Consider the following 16863-nt stretch of genomic DNA (forward strand, 5'->3'; position numbering starts at 1 on the left):
CGAATAGCGATTTAATCGAATAGGAATTAGAATCTCTGCGAAGAGATTAAATAATATTTTGTATAATTAGTATATAAGTTTAATCGAGATTATTCAAGACCTATACGAAGACGATTTGCTTAGGGAAATCGATTCCTAGGCTTGCTAGTTCGATTAGTAGGCGTCTTATCTTAGTGAGATAGTTATATATACTATCGAAATTGCCTAATTAGCTGTTGAATAGGCTCTTTAATATAAGGAATTCGGTAGTAAATCCTTTTAGCCGATATTAGGTAGCTAAGGCTACCTATACTTAATAGGCCGATATAGTATCTCCTAGCTAAATAAGTAGGCTATCTTTATATAAGAGCTTGATTAATAATAGAGTATCTCGATTTATCTAATCGATAGTTTTGAATTTATTAGACAGAATAACTAGCTTATTCTAGCCTATCTTAGCAGGGCTAGTAGATCTTATAGGTCTACTAGATCTTCTTCTTTCTAACTAAATTATAACGCTTCTATAATCAGGTAATCTTTGATTAGGTAGTAGAGCAATTGCTTTTTTATAAGACTAGTACTGATTAGGAATCTAGCCTTGTTAAATAGCAGGAAGCTTTATATAATCGTATTAGATTGTATTAATTAGTCTCTCTTGATCAAGAATCGCCTTAATTCGGATAGACTAGGCAATATAATTTCCTTCTCCTTTAAGAGGATCGATATTATGTTTGTTGATTATCTTGAGTTTAAAAGACTTGATTGAATTATTGAAAAATAGTTGTTTTTTGTTAAGAAAGTCGAGATTTCTTAATGTTTCGTATAGAAAAGTACACGCGACCGGTAAAAATCGAGTATAAATTTTTGAAAATAAGAAGTTGGAGGAGCTTTTTGTTTCTCTTTAAGAGAGAGAAGTTTCTCTTAAAAGTAAGGGATTCTTCGTTAAAGATAAAAGATTAAAGAAGTGGTATAAGCCGAATTAAAGTAGGATCAATTCGGGCTTATAACCTATAAGCAAGCGATACTACGTAGGTAGAGAGGGAAGGAAGAAGATTAAATAAGATAGATCGATCTTTCTTCCTTAGATTAAATAGGAAGGATAAGTTCAATTCGGCTTAGGATTATAAAGGTAAGAGAAAAGTGAGGTAGGACTAAAGCTTGGTTGATTGTATTGAATCTTGTTGTCTGTATGATTGATTATTAATATAATTTTTGTAGAGAAAACAGGGCGTATATATAATCAATATTTTATGCAAACTTATCAAACTTATTTTCTGTATGTGATCAATCTAGATAGATCTAGATATATTCTAGATGTATAGTAATCTCATACAGATAGATCTAGCTGTATATAATGATATTATGTAGATAGATCTAGATGTATAGTGATCTCATGCAGTAGCCGTTTGACTTGTAGTTGCTTGATTGTACGATGTCATTGATCGTAGTGATGATGTAGATCGTATACAATAGTATACGTCTTTTACGATATCATTGACCGTAGTGATGATGGTATAGCGATGTCATTGACCGTAGTGATGATGGTATAGCATAAAGCTTATAGAGATTCAGCCATTTTGTATAGGCCTTATGAATCTAGCTTGATATGCTGCATGACTGCTGCATGACGGTTTAGGCATCTTGCCCTATATCTCACATAATCTCTATTAAAAAGAGATTAGCTTACTACTATATACTAGCCTAAAGACTAGGCTAGATATAGCCTATCTAGTTACCTATTACTTACGCTATATAAGTAATCCTGACTAATCGTATATCTCCGAATTAAAGAAGATATAGCAATATCTATAATATCGGCTAAATCTAGGCCTATACTACGATTACACAGAGAATGACCTATATATAAAAGGCTACTCTAATATTAATTAGCCAGGCGATATCGATAGTAGAAAATCCACTACTAGCTATATATTTAGCCTATCTAGAGATCTAGCTACTAATAATATAGTAAGCTAGAATTCGATACTACAAAAATCAGTAGCCCTATCTACCTGCGAGGCCGAATATATAGCTATAAAAGAAGCTATACGAGAAGCTATCTATCTAGCTAATCTCTTTAACTATCTAAACGATAGATTAGGCCTAGGCTATACGCCTAGCAAACCTACTATATTAGTAGATAATAAGGTAGCTATTAAGCTAGCCGAAAACCCTAAATTTCATAAAAGGACGAAATATATTGATATATAATATCACTATATTAGAGATCAGGTTAAACAAAAAAGGGTCGATATTTAATACGTCCCTACTAAACTGCAATTAGCAGATTTCCTGATAAAAAACGTTAGAAGAGAAATATTTAAAGACCTAAAGAATCTAGCTAACCTCCGTGAGATTTAGGAAGATATATATCTAGCTATTTTATAGTAGTATATATATATATCGATCTATCTACTCTACACTAATCTCTATACTCTACTGCTATTTGCACTATAGTATAAAGATTACGGGGGGGTATAAGATACAGGGCAAGATACCTAAACTTGTGAGCAAGCGATGCTGCGCAGGTTGGTAAAGAGGAAGATAAATTAAAGATGATTAAATAAGATCGATTGATCTTTCTTCCTCTTGATTGAATAGGAAGGATAAGTTCAATTCGGCTTTAGGATTATAAAGGTAAGAGAAAAGTGAGGTAGGACTGAAGCTTGGTTGATTGTATTGAATCTGCTTGTCTATATGATTGATAATTGACATGATTTTTGTAGAGAAAACAGGGCGTATATATAATCAATATTTTATGCAAACTTATCAAACCTCTTTCGCATGTGATTTATCTAGATCTAGGATCTAGATGCATGATGATCTCATGCAGACAGATCTAGATGCATAGTGATCTCATGCAGTAGCTGTTTGATCGGTGGTTGCTTGATTGTACGATGTCATTGATCGTAGTGATGATGTAGATCGTATACAATAGTATACGTCTTTTACGATATCATTGACCGTAGTGATGATGGTATAGCGATGTCATTGACCGTAGTGATGATGGTATAGCATAAAGCTTATAGAGATTCAGCCATCTTGTATAGGCCTTATGAATCTAGCTTGATATGCTGCATAACTGCTGCATGACGGTTTAGGCATCTTGCCCTATATCTCACAAAACTGCTATATAGTATATCAAGGCAGATTCATAAGTCCTATACAAGATAGCTAAATCTCTATAAGCTTTATACTATACCGGTTAATGATATCGTACAATCAAGACGTATACAACAGTATACGATCTATATCATTACTACAGTCAATAATATGATACAATCAAGTAAGACGTATATAACAGTGTACGATCTACATTATCACTACGGTCAATGATATAATACAATCAAGTAAGACGTATACAACAGTGTACGATCTACATTATCACTACGGTTAATGACATCGTACAATCAAGCAACCACAAATCAAACAGCTACTACATGAGATCACTATGCATCTAGATCTGTCACATGCAAGAAACAAGTTTGATAAGTTTGTATGAAAGATTGATTATAAATATGCCCTGCTTTCTCTACCAAGATTAGAATAATGTTTTATGATATACAAGCAAGATTCAATACAATCAACCAAGCTTCATTCCTACCTTACTTTTCTCTCATCTTACCTTTATGATTCTAAGCCGAATTGATTTTATCCTTCCTATTCAATCAAGGGAGAAGATCAATCTATCTTCTTCTTCCTCTCTACCTAACCTGCGCAGCATCGCTTGCTCACACTATCGAACAAAGTAATCTCAAAGAAATTGAAGGAAGAAACTAGAAGATCCTCTATATCGTATAAGCAGGAATAATCGCTAGTCCTATAGCTAAACGCTCGAGGCTAAGGCTAAGGCTAAGGGAGGGGGAATCTCTATTAAGTAGGTAGACGTATTTAATTCTATCTAGATAGTAATTAATAGAGATTTCCCCTCGGAAATCCCTATAGGAGATTCCTTAGAGATTTCTAGGGTAGCGCCTAGCGTTTACTAGTAAGGCCTATTTAGGCCTGCTTCTCTCTCTTCTTCTTCTACTTCTATAGATAGTTCTCTTATAGATTCGAACTAGATCTATTTACTCTCCTTCTGTTTCTTGCTTCCTTGCGTAGAGGCGCTAGATATCTTGTTGTTTTCTTGGTTCGATTTTTCAGACAAAAAAGCGATATCTTGTATGCATATACTTCGCTCGTTATGATGCCACCTGTTAGATAGTGGCGGTCGAGCTTTTACGCAATACATATCTTATCTCTCAGACAATTTTGGTATCTGGAAGTACTGCCTCGTAAGCTTAGAGAGAAGCTGTAGCCAATGTTTTAATTCGCCTAGGGATCCACTAATCTACCTCAATACCCAAGTCGAAATCGGAACCATCTGCCAATTACGGGGTAAACCGTAGGGTAAGTTAGGTACTGTATTTCTTGAAGGGTATCCCATCCCACAAAGGGATCTTTGTTCTTGTGGTAGGTCGGCTTTTGCCCATCGGAGTCCGAAAGTTTCGGGTCTTGGGCTCGGAAGCTACCTATCCTAGACAGTTTATGTGAGCCGGGTCGGGCTAACCTACCCTGCCTTGTCCGATAGCCGAGTGCCTACTTCTACAGGGATCTAGAATTGATTCTCCTCTAGGATAATCTACTTTTTCCTATCCGTAGTTTCACTGCAAATTAATTATAAACTGATACAAAGAAACAATATAGATGACCAGTATTGCTTGCTGGCGCGAGGCTATTGGCGTCTTCTGTTCGGAAGCGCCGGGGACTAATATGAACTATACCACGCGCATATATTCAAGTGGCATCGAGTCTTTCTACCTAAACGGCCAGTGTGAGATGGAGCGTCCCACTTAAGATGTTCGTGATCATTTAGAATTTGATTGAGGCCGAAGGAAAAGAAATTGCCACTTTACTCTGCACATAAGGCTTCATTGCAGTACCCGACCGACAATTGTTTTAAGTTCAGACATACTGGTCAAGAGGATAGTCATAGGCAGGCTAAGGTTCACAATTAAACTTAAATATCTTTCTCTTCCCAATGAATTATCGGATCTATGGGTCGATGATGGCGGCTCCATTTACCCCGCAACCCCTAATTTTGATCCACCGATTTCCCCAGAGTCTTTCTGTCGGGGATGATGTTTCGATTTCTTCCTCGGCAATAGATCCCTATCACTATCAATGACTCAACGAGTTAGCTCTGCGCAGCAGCAAACCTTTTCACGTCGCCGCAAGGCCTGTGAAAATTGTCGGCGGCGCAAAGAAAGATGCGATGGGTTCCATCCTTGCGGCAGATGCCGCACCCGAAAAGTTGAGAGTCAATGCAAGCAACTGCATTCTACGGAACATCCAGTTTCGCCGCGGCGGGATAGCGATAAACAAGCTTCTGTGACTCGTGCCACTTGCAGCAATGACGATGTTCCTATGGTACTTGCACGGAGTTTCGGATTCCTGGATGCTTGGCAAGGTCTGGATAACAGCACAAGTCCTCCGTCCCGGATGACAGTCTCTCGAAACCTCTCTATCTCGTCTTCTGTCGGCTCAATGGTGTGTCACACGTCGCGTTTGATTTGCAATGATCAGGGCGAGTACATCTTCCTAGGTCCATCTGCCAACCTCTCCGTACTTCAAAGTATCCGCCAAATTATCCACAAGGCGCTCGGTACAAGCCAATTTTCCAAGGTGCCGGCTGAGGACGACCCGATCAATTCAAGTGCAACAAATCCACTCAATAGCATTGAAACCAGCACAGAGCCTGCTCGGCCCTCAATAGAAGATGCCCTGTACTATATCCGATGGTTCTCTAGTGCTACAAGTTGTGTCTTTGATCTCTTTGGACATGACGAACTCACTACGATGATAGTTCCCTGGCTTGAGCAACCTTCCACAACCGACGCGAACACTTGTATTTATTTTCTTGTCCTCGCCATCGGAGCTCAGTGTGGACCAAAGAACCGCGATGATGAGGCTGAGGCATATTTCAACTACAGCCGCTATCTATTATCCGCAAGGCCCAGCCAGACCACGAATATTGCCATTGTCCAGATTCATTGTCTCATCGCTACTTATCTCCTCAACGCAGCATGCCCTCAATCGGCCAACATGCAGCTCGTATTGGCTATACGGGCTGCACATTCCCTGGGTATCCACCGTGCCGATATTAATGCTCTTTTTCCGCCGGCGGAGAACTTGAAGCGTGAGCGGATATGGAAGATCCTTCGTGTTCAGGATCTTTTCCTGAGCACATCACTCGGGCAGCAGCCAGCTACAACGGAGACTCGTCAGAATATATCTCACCAGGGCTACTCGGCATCCACGGATCTATGCCATATATTTGAGAAGATCCTCTCCGAGGTGTACTCGAAAGAGGAGGTGCCTCCAAGCGTTCTAGAAAATGTCAGTCAACATCATCGAAAATGGGCTTCACGCTTTCGAGAAGGTCTTGTTACAGATCACATTTCGGATGAACATGAAAGCTCAGACACTGGGGAAAAAAAACTCAATATTGGTCTATGTCATCTCAAAGAAGCCTACTACTGGACCATCATGCTTGTAACCCGCCCTTATTTGATGGATCTTGTGCAAAGGCAACTCGCCAACGAAGAAGACCCCTCGCTTCTACATGCCACTGATGACATGCATTCATCTTCGGCAAATCCTTCTAGCACTCTATTGGCCCATGCTTCAGTGAATTCGGCAGTCCTCACAATCGACCTCCTGCAATCCTTCTTGCACGAAAAGGAAATCCCGAAAAGGCTTCCCTATGTTGTCAACTCAGTCTTTAACTCAGCACTCGTGATAGGTATAGGCTATCTCGCAAACCTTGACTCGCTCTACCCCTTGAATAATGCTATGCATCTAGCGGAAAGGTTACTAGAACGCTTCCAATTCCACGATGCATTGGCAAAATGGGGTCTCAAGGTTATCCGAGATCTTCATAATACGTGCCATGAATATGTCCGAAGACGATGTGACCGTCAATTGAAGCATCAAGGCGCTCTATTAGAAGGCCTTTTTGGTGACGTGGAATCAGTTGGCCGTCCAGAGCGGCCACTTTATGTCTCTCGGTCTTGTCCGGACGGTATCTCTCAACTCCGAAGCCAGTCATCGGACTTCGAAGACTTGTATCATCTGCCCCAGACTGCGTTTTCCGAGTTACCCCATGATTTACAGATTGAGGATAATGGAACCACATGGGATCATTTGTTTTATGACTCCCTTCCCGGTCCGCTGTGGGAAGCAAACTTGGAGCCTGGCAGTCTGCCGTTTGAGTGGCCGTGATTATGTGTATCTAGTACAGTCGTTTGGGGGTTTTTTGAATTTGAATATACTTTTTAGGTCTGGTCATATTTGTTCCTCTCTCAAGAGTCCAGTGTATGACCCATCACCCACCTTCAGCAACGTGAAATAACGAACTAACTCTCGATTGTGCAGAAGTTCTGAATTCCATCATCGTACCATACATTCTCCTCCGAAGAGATCTCCGAAGTGGGGGCTTTTCGGCTTCCTCTTAAGGTTTGCGACCACTCCCTCTCCTATCGAAGCACCTGGTTTGGTTCACATTCAAGTCCGAAGGAATCATTGGAGGAGATCAATACTAAAATACTGACTTTACATGTTTCGAAGATCCGGGGGTCTTCCCCGCATTATTTGTCGGGCTCATTCGGGATGTTTGCTCAGTGAGCCGATTCCTGGGTAGGAATATGATTTATATCGATCAAAATCTCCCAATAAATATGTGAATTCCAATTCATCTACAGCTTCTATCTTCTATTTTGACTTTGGATTTCTACCTATACGTGCAACTATGGGTTCCGTGACAATAACCGAGCCTCTATTGGACGCGCTGATTGTTGGCGCGGGCTTTGGAGGTGTCTATCAACTCAAGCAACTTCGGGATCATGGCTACAAAGTCAAACTCGTCGACTCTGCCTCGGACTTTGGCGGCGTTTGGTACTGGAATCGTTACCCCGGTGCGCGAGTCGACAGTACAGTCCCGCATTACGAATTCTCTGATGCAAATCTATGGAAAAACTGGTCATGGAAGCAACGCTTCCCGGGTAGTCAGGAGATTCGGGACTACTTCGCCTATGTGGCTGATGAGTGGGATTTACGGAAAGACGCCGAGTTTAACACCTTCATCTCGCGAGCTATTTTCGATGAGCAGAATAACATCTGGCATGTCTCGAGCTCGGATGGGAAGGAATTCTCCGCTCGATACCTTCTCCTCAATACTGGTTTCTCTGCCAAAAGACATATTCCTGACTGGAAAGGAATCGACAAATTCAAAGGAGAATGGATTCATCCGTCATACTGGCCCAAGGAAGAGCCAGATCTTCGTGGCAAAAAGATTGCCGTGATCGGGACTGGCTCGACGGGAGTGCAGCTCGCCCAGGAGCTGAGCCAAGTGGCGAGCGAATTTGTACTCTTCCAAAGAACTCCAAACACTGCCTTGCCGATGAAGCAGATCAACTTCAAGGAACGAGAGCACATTCCTCCCAAAAGCACTTATTCCGAGTTATTCCAAGGCCGACGGACCAGCTTCGGTGGATTCAATTTCAACTTCACCCCTCGTTGCACCTTTGATGATTCTCCAGAGAAGCGAAAGGAGATATACGAAGAGTTGTGGAAACATGGAGATTTCCACTTCTGGCTTGGTACCTATCAAGACATGCTCTTCAGCAAAGAGGCCAACAAAGAGGCCTACGATTTCTGGAAAGAGAAAGTCAGAGCACGCATTCAAGATCCACGCCTTCAGGAGATCCTGGCACCAGAGATTCAGCCTCACGCCTTCGGCTGCAAACGTATTTCCCTTGAGAACGGCTTCTATGAGATCTTCAGTCAGCCGAACGTTTCGCTTGTGGACGTCAAATCTACACCGATTGTTCAAGTTGTCGAGCAAGGCATCCAAACTACTGAGAAAGTGTGGGAATTCGATTATGTCGTCTGCGCTACTGGTTTCGATGCCGTGACAGGTGGTCTGCTACAGATGGGTATTCAAGGCAAGAACGGCCAGCTTCTAACAGACAAATGGAAGGACGGGACGAAGACGTATCTCGGTATGGCCGTCTCAGGCTTTCCTAACATGTTCTTCACATACGGACCCCAAGCACCCACAGCGCTGTGCAATGGTCCAACCTGTGCCGAGTACCAGGGAGACTTTGTTATCGCGATGATGAACCACATGAGAAGAACGGGCTCCCGATACATCGAGGCTAGACCTGAGGCTGAAAAGTCATGGGGCGCGGAGGTTCATAAATTCGCTTATTCTTCCTTGGTGCCAGAGACAGACTCGGTAAGTGATTGTCGTTGACTACGATTCTTTCAACTAAGATCTAATCAATTCTTGCTTAGTGGTACATGGGAACAAACATTCCCGGCAAGAAACGCGAGCCTCTCATCTATTTTGGTGGTGTCCCGAACTACTATGCGAGTCTTGACGCTTGCGAAAATGGTGGATTTTCCGAGTTTGAACAGTTCTAGGTTACTTATGTGGTGATGGCTAGCCATGGACTGGGCATTTGCTCGAAGATGCGGAGAATATAGTCCTTCCCCCCGGTTTCAGCCATAGTCTCATGGTTTTATTCTTAGTGTATTTTTTTTCAATCAAGTCTAGTTTCGTTAAATAGAGCTTGCTCCATACTTTTACTCCTATCCATCTCCCTTGTGAAGATTCCGTCTTTTTGGACGTTGTCGGAACTACTTTATATAATTGATGACATGACGCTTCATCCATTCTAATCAAGTTCAGACAACATCGAGCAAATTTAGTCTGTAAAGTGGTCAGTTGTCATCCATAATTTTAGTGCAAGGGTAAAAAAGTAATGTCATCTTTTTAATCTTCAAATCAGAATCACAGTCTATGTATTCTTTGATTTTGTGGGTGTTCAGAACCCAAAGTCTGCCGCCGTACTCTACCTCCCCAGAACCGGGCATGCCGCTGGGCGTGGTCAGGAATTTAGTGCCCTTTTTCTGACCACGCTCAGCTGTAACTCGCCCAGAACCTTGAGCATCATTCAGTAAGGGCAGCGGGATCCCATTTCTCAATAGGGTTTCTGGCACCATTGTGTTTATTCACTAAGCCGAGTCTCTAGTATAATTTCCTGCGGTTTCCCATTGGTCCAACATGAGACAGCTCTACCTACTACTTGAAGAAAGTCCACCAAAGATACATAAAATTGCTGGATGATATCTCAACACTACTGATACTAGAGAATCTGATTCATTGCCTTTTTGGACAATTAATCCTGTCTTGAATCCACGAAACAGCAGTCACTGTGTTCTTTATGAATACAGTCCATTCAGGAAGAGCATGGAAGAACCAAAAACAGTGAGGCAGGCCCTGGTAATCGTCCTCGTGAACAGTAACTCCGGCGTCTTTCAAAGCACTCGCCAGAATTTTGCCATCATCTCGCAAAAGGTCACACTCCGCAGTCGAGATATATACCGCTGGAAATTTCGGGAAGACCCGATCGTCAAGCAAGATGAAAGAGCTGGCATCATCAGGCACAGCACCAGCATATTGCAGAAACTGGGCCAGAACAGAGCGCGTCAGAACTGGTGCACCTTCTCCAAACTCTTCATATGACGTATGGAGCTGCTGATATTTCACAGGTATGTTGTCGGGGTGAGCAGTGAGTGGGCTTATTGCAATCACACCACATAAACAATCCGAAGGCACCGAGGATAGCCCGGATATAATGTCTCTCGCAGCTAGCAGAGCCAAAGCCGCACCAGCTGAGGTGCCGATAGTGTAAATTTGGCTCCTGTCGCCGCCGTAGGATTGTACATTCTCGTATGCCTGCCTCGAGATGTTAGAGATTCATAGATACAATTGATGAGTTTGGGTGTTCATGCCCATTCAATGACTGTCAACGCATCTTGGAGCTGTGCTGGATGCTTATGCTCAGGTGCCAAGCGATAGTCCACACTAATGATTATAGTGTTTGCTTCCTTACAAAGTGTACGGCATATCGTATCCTCGGCTTCTAGATCTCCCAGAATGTAACCACCGCCGTGCATGTATACTCCGACAGGAATAGAAGTGCCCTCATCTTTCGGTATATAGATGCGGTACGGGATGCTCTTGATGACACCATCCGATACTCTCAGCTCGTCTGCAAAAGGTTTATAGCCCAAGGAAATGGCGGCAGCGAGCTCAGCAAACTGTTTTCGGATATCAAAAACGTCACCTTGGAGGGCTACTCTGCCACCAAAAGCATTCTCCAACTAGAGAGAATAATATCCTTAGCCAACCCAAACAATTCAGATCCTCTTATGGGACAGGAAATACCTTGAGCCAAGATTCTGCATAATTCGGTGCCATGCTTCGGATCTGTGTGACAGCGGTATATGGTGCTTAAACGTTTGTTCGATCAGAAGCGAGAATTGGCAGGTCTCTTAATTTGCAAGAGTCAATGCTTTTTAATATAAATTGAAGCATGATTCAAAGTGATGACCACGCTCATACATCAGCAGTGCCTAGAAAGGCCTTCGGATGTGATTTCGGAACATGGGACTTTTAAGGTTTGCGGGGTTTCGGACTCCGATATAGCTTTCGGAGAAGATGGGGAATTGAGATTAATCAGGATGGAAGCCTTGTTTGGCCTGAAAGATGAGTCCCTATGTAGAAAACCTGGTTCCTTCCAGTATATCTTTCCGAAGGCCTCTTTCGAGTTGTTTTTGTCTTTTTGATGCGTCTCCAAGCTCGACTAGCCTGACTGCGTCTTTTTACGCTTGCGACAGCTCATCAACAGGGTGGGGGAAATGCCAATGGAAATTCTCTGGGCAAAGAGGGAGACAGGCTGCTCGAAGGACTCGAGTATGCTGTTCGCTTGGCCGAAAGAGCCCACGAGGCCCGTCAAGCGCAGAGCCTGCGTCACCGAGGTGCTTTTCTAGACAGCTAGACCGGATACTGACCCTATTGTTGTACTCATTCACAGTGTTGTGCTCATCAAGTAAAAGACGGCCAATATCTAGAGACAGCTCTCCTTCCAGCTTCAGGTTCGAGTTGTCATCGAGCAATTCGCCATCGGCGTAGTGATAGACAGACCATCCCCGGCGTCGGAGCGTGTCAAGTTCCTCGATTTGCCAGCGTCCTCTCAAAGGGCCACAAACAATGGTGTTCTTTGCATGGGAGGTAGAACTGAAAGGGCAGTATAAAGCCTTTGAGGTGATCAGACATATCTCATGGGTCGCAAAGAAAGAAATTTTGGCTGATTTGACCAACTCCACCCTGACGCTCTTTCCGTCCGTGAGTCTGCGATACGATGACCCAAAAGACTCCTAAATATATCACGTTAATCAAAGAAATGTTTTGAATAGCGGGGAGTATTATACGTCTGTAGCTTGATAGGAGGCGCTAGTGGTCAAAAAACGATGCTAGAGGAAGGCAGAGACGGGCAACGGTATGTATATAGTAGCTCGTGCCTGCATTATGGGCCCAATGGCCAATATGGCACATGTCTCCTTCATCACGGTCTCGGCATGGTACGATTCACCAAAAAAGAAACCTAGCAAACCAGGGCCATTTAACGCATTAGAAACATGGCCGGGGTAGAAGATATTGTAATGTGACAGGTGCTAAGTTAAATAGAGTGACCGAGGATGACTACTCTTGGTTCTTCAGAAAGGGAAATTTGAAATTAGGTCTATAATGAAGACAGAACAAGGAATTCTTTATAGTACTCTCAGTCCTAAAGCTAGTGTTACCCCCGTATACTCTCTTGCTCTTTCCCTAACCCCACGCAAGGAATAATATGTATAGGCTAGGGCTAACTTCTAACGTTATAGCGACACGTTAGTGGCTAGGCACTTATTGCTTTACTATTTTCGTACTAGCGTAGGATTAAAGAAAGAATAAAAAAGCGCAAGGTAGTAATACCGGTTTCGGGGTAGATATTATCACAGAGTCCGTAATAATTAAACGATTAGGTGCTAATTTAGCTTGCTCCTAGGAGCCCTGCCAACCCTTAATTATTACCTTACAATTAATTATGTCTCAAAATTTTCACGAGCTAGGAGAAAGGGATTAGAGTTAGGGTATTCCTAGGAATAGTATAATTATTCCTATTAAAGTTCGGACGTGCTTAATAAGACGAAAGGCCGGATTACTATATAGAGGTATAAATAAAGTCGATGATTAGAATGCTAGTCTTAACTATAGCTCTAAAAAATATTTAAGTAACCTTCTTTTATCTACTTCTATCTATAGCGGACCTAATTTATTTTAAACTAATATCTACTAACTAGAAGGTGATCTATCTAAATCTAGATTAATCGTTTTAAAAATTAATTACTATATTAGATACCTCTTCTCGATCTTCTCCCTAAGCTTCTATTAGAGATCGGTAATAGCCTATAGCTAGTATATATACTTACCTTATCTTATATAAATCGTTTATTTTAGTCTATGTTTCTACCGCTCTTATATAAAAATAATATTCTCTACTAGAAAAGCTCCGCTCTTATTTAGGGAGCTAGATATAGTATATATTATACTATAAAGAGGATCCTCGATTATTACGATATAGAAGTTAATACTTAGGACTAGGATTTACGTACTATAATATTCTACACTATCGAAAATTAAAATAAAGCGATATTAGATATACTTCTTAACGACTCTTAATTAAATATTAATTACTACGACCAGGAATAGTAGACGCTATTACTCTACGTATTATCTTACTGTAAGAGCTCTATAGTATATAGGCTACTTAAACACTATAGTATCTCTATTACTATAGAGGATAGTATAGGTAGAATAGCTTTATAGTATACGATAGCTACCTACGAAGAGTGCTTTATATAATATCTTCTTTAGAAAGGGAGTAGCGTTAATATCCTAGATATCGATAGCTTTAGCCTATTAAGTATAGCTATTTACTAGGGAAATCTTTCCTTAGTAAGATAGCTTCTCTCTTATATAGTATAATATAGATAGTATAGGAGAGGTTTTTCTAACCCTAATTATTTAATACCTTTTCTATATTTAGCTATACGAAAGGGATAGGGAAAAATAGGCTAATTATTACTCTCCTATAGAGCCGATATAAACTACCGAGATATATACGAAAGGTCCTCTTTATATATAGTAGTAGAAATTAGCGATTTAAAGATTACTGCTATACTTCTTAATTAGGATAGGGTCAAGCTAAATACGACTAATATCTATAGTCGTACTATACTCTATATTACGGTAGATTAGGGATATAACGAAATATTTATACTTCTTCTAAATAAAGCTAGTATAGATATTAATACTATTAGAAATACGTCTAGTACATATGTGAGATATAGGGCAAGATGCCTAAACCGTCATGCAGTATATCAAGCCAGATTCATAAGGCCTATACAAGATGGCTGAATCTCTATAAGCTTTATGCTATACCATCATCACTACGGTCAATGACATCAAGTAAGACGTATACAACAGTATACGATCTACATCATCACTACGGTCAATGACACGATCTACATCATCACTACAGTCAATGACATCGTACAATCAAGCAACCACCGATCAAACAGCTACTGCATGAGATCACTATGCATCTAGATCTATCTGCATGAGATCATCATGCATCATCTAGAATGATCACATGCAAGAGACAAGTTGATTATAAATATGCCCTGCTTTCTCTACCAAGATAATAATAATGTTTAAAACATACAAGCAAGATTTAATACAATCAACCAAGCTTCAGTCCTACCTTACTTTGTCTCATTTCATCTTTATGATTCTAAGCCGAATTGATTTTATCCTTCCTATTCAATCAAAGGAAGAAGATCAATTAATCTTACTTCCTCTCTACCTAACCTGCGCAGCATCGCTTGCGCACAACATAAAACTATAGAAGAAATCGTTCGTGCATACTAATCTTAGTACCACGATTATAGAAGAGAGATGAATCAGGATAGAACATAATCAGCTAATCAGACAGAAGAATCAAGTAGTAGAAGGTTAATTTAGATAGTCTACTATGCCTAGTAATTCTACCCGTAATAAAAGAGATATTAAACTTGTTTATTCTAACTAGGAAATAGAGTGTAATTTATAATATAAGGAATATAATAAATATTATATAAGGAAATTAAGAATATTCGAGGTTATCTTAGAGTATTACATAGTCTCCTACCTAGATATTAATATAATTGTTAAAGATTAATCTAATATATTAGGTAGGGTAAATATAATAATATTTTACTATAGTAAAGATATAGAAAAGGTATATTAAAAGGAGGATATAAGATAGTATTTCTCTATAGTAAAACTAGAGAGGTTACTTAGTAAGTAGGTAGATTTTAAAATAGTAATCTAGGCCTAAGGCCCTTTATATACTAATATACCTCTTTAGCTCTTAATATAAGATAAAAGATAAGAGTAAAGTAAGAGCTAAATAAGAGGAAAGGAGAGGATAGATAATTACCTAATACGATAGGGATACTTCTATACCTAGCTATCTAATAAAGACGCTATATTTTTTACTAGGTAGGTATTTTATAAGTCTATTAGCTAGTATTTCGGTTATTTTAACCTATTAGACTATTAGCTACTTAGCCTAAACTTCTTACTAAATCTAAAGCTAGTAGATATCTATATAGTAAAGTTTTATCTAAAATACTAACTTCTTATAATTTAATAGGTTAATAGTTTATTTATTATTATAATTTAGTATCTCTAATTAGTTAGTCTCGAATTATATAAAGGAAAAAAAGGCGTTTTATCTAATATAGCTACTTAGCTATATAGCTAATCGTAAGTAATTTAGCTTTAGTAGTTAAAATAGTAATTTTTTTTTACTTATAAGATTTCTACTCTATTAGGCTACTAAATAGGTAAAAGATAAATCCTTTAGAGCTTCTTCGATTAGGATTATTAGTAAAGCTTATATCTAATAAAAGAATAAAGATCTAGTTATCTAATTAGCTACTACTAAAATAGATTACTAGGTCTTTGTGAGTGTGAGCAAGCGATGCTGCGCAGGTAGAGAGGAAGGAAGAAGATTGAATAAGATAGATCGATCTTTCTTCCTTAGATTGAATAGGAAGGATAAAATCAATTCGGCTTAGAATCATGAGAGAAAAGTAAAGTAGGACTGAAGCTTGGTTGATTGTATTGAATCTTGCTTGTGTGTCTTTTTATTATTGACATGATTATTATCTTGGTAGAGAAAACAGGGCGTATATATAATCAATATTTTATGCAAACTTGTCAAACCTCTTTCGCATGTGATTATTCTAGATCTAGGATCTAGATACATGATGACCTCATGTAGATAGATCTAGATGTATAGTGATCTCATGCAGTAGCTGTTTGATCGGTGGTTGCTTGATTGTACGATGTCATTGATCGTAGTGATGATATAGATCGTATACAATAGTATACGTCTTCTACGATATCATTGACCGTAGTGATGATGGTATAGCGATGTTATTGACTGTAGTGATGATGGTATAGTATAAAGCTTATAGAGATTCAGCCATCTTGTATAGGCCTTATGAATCTGGCTTGATATGCTGTATAACGGTTTAGGCATCTTGCCCTATATCTTATACCCCCCCGTAATCTTTATACTATAGTGTAGATAGTAGTAGAGTATAGAGATTAGTATAGAGTAGATAGGATCGATATATATATATACTACTATAAGATAGCTAGATATATATCTTCCTAAATCTCGATTTCACGGAGGTTAGCTAGATTCTTTAGGTCTTTAAATATTTCTCTTCTAACGTTTTTTGTTAGGAAATCTGCTAATTGTAGTTTAGTAGGGACGTATTAAACATCGACCCTTTCTTGTTTGACCTGATCTCTGATATAGTGATATTGTATATTAATATGCTTCGTCCTTTTATGAAATTCAGGGTTTTCGGCTAGCTTAATAGCTACCTTAT

General features: G+C 39.9%; 3 protein-coding genes across 3 annotated transcripts; 2 read left to right on the forward strand and 1 right to left on the reverse strand.

Annotated features, from left to right (window-relative positions):
• Nucleotides 1–5145: 5145 nt before the first annotated feature.
• On the forward strand, nucleotides 5146–7245 carry N7458_000349 (Zn(II)2Cys6 transcription factor; the record flags this gene model as incomplete). The annotated part of the gene is made up of 1 exon (XM_056903743.1): nucleotides 5146–7245. The coding sequence occupies one exon, from the start codon at nucleotides 5146–5148 to the stop codon at nucleotides 7243–7245; it is 2100 nt and encodes a 699-aa protein (XP_056771510.1).
• Nucleotides 7246–7771: 526 nt separating this feature from the next.
• On the forward strand, nucleotides 7772–9447 carry N7458_000350 (flavin-containing monooxygenase; the record flags this gene model as incomplete). Its single annotated transcript, XM_056903744.1, has 2 exons — nucleotides 7772–9259; nucleotides 9319–9447. The coding sequence occupies 2 exons, from the start codon at nucleotides 7772–7774 to the stop codon at nucleotides 9445–9447; spliced, it is 1617 nt and encodes a 538-aa protein (XP_056771511.1).
• Nucleotides 9448–10186: 739 nt separating this feature from the next.
• N7458_000351 (uncharacterized protein) lies at nucleotides 10187–11290 on the reverse strand (the record flags this gene model as incomplete). Its single annotated transcript, XM_056903745.1, has 3 exons — nucleotides 10187–10765; nucleotides 10834–11193; nucleotides 11258–11290. 3 exons carry the CDS (start codon nucleotides 11288–11290, stop codon nucleotides 10187–10189), a joined length of 972 nt encoding a protein of 323 aa, XP_056771512.1.
• Between the last annotated feature and the right edge of the window lie 5573 nt (nucleotides 11291–16863).

Source organism: Penicillium daleae (genome assembly GCF_028827525.1).
Source record: "Penicillium daleae strain IBT 16125 chromosome Unknown utg000001l_segment0_segment0, whole genome shotgun sequence".
Classification (NCBI taxonomy): Eukaryota; Fungi; Ascomycota; class Eurotiomycetes; order Eurotiales; family Aspergillaceae; genus Penicillium; species Penicillium daleae.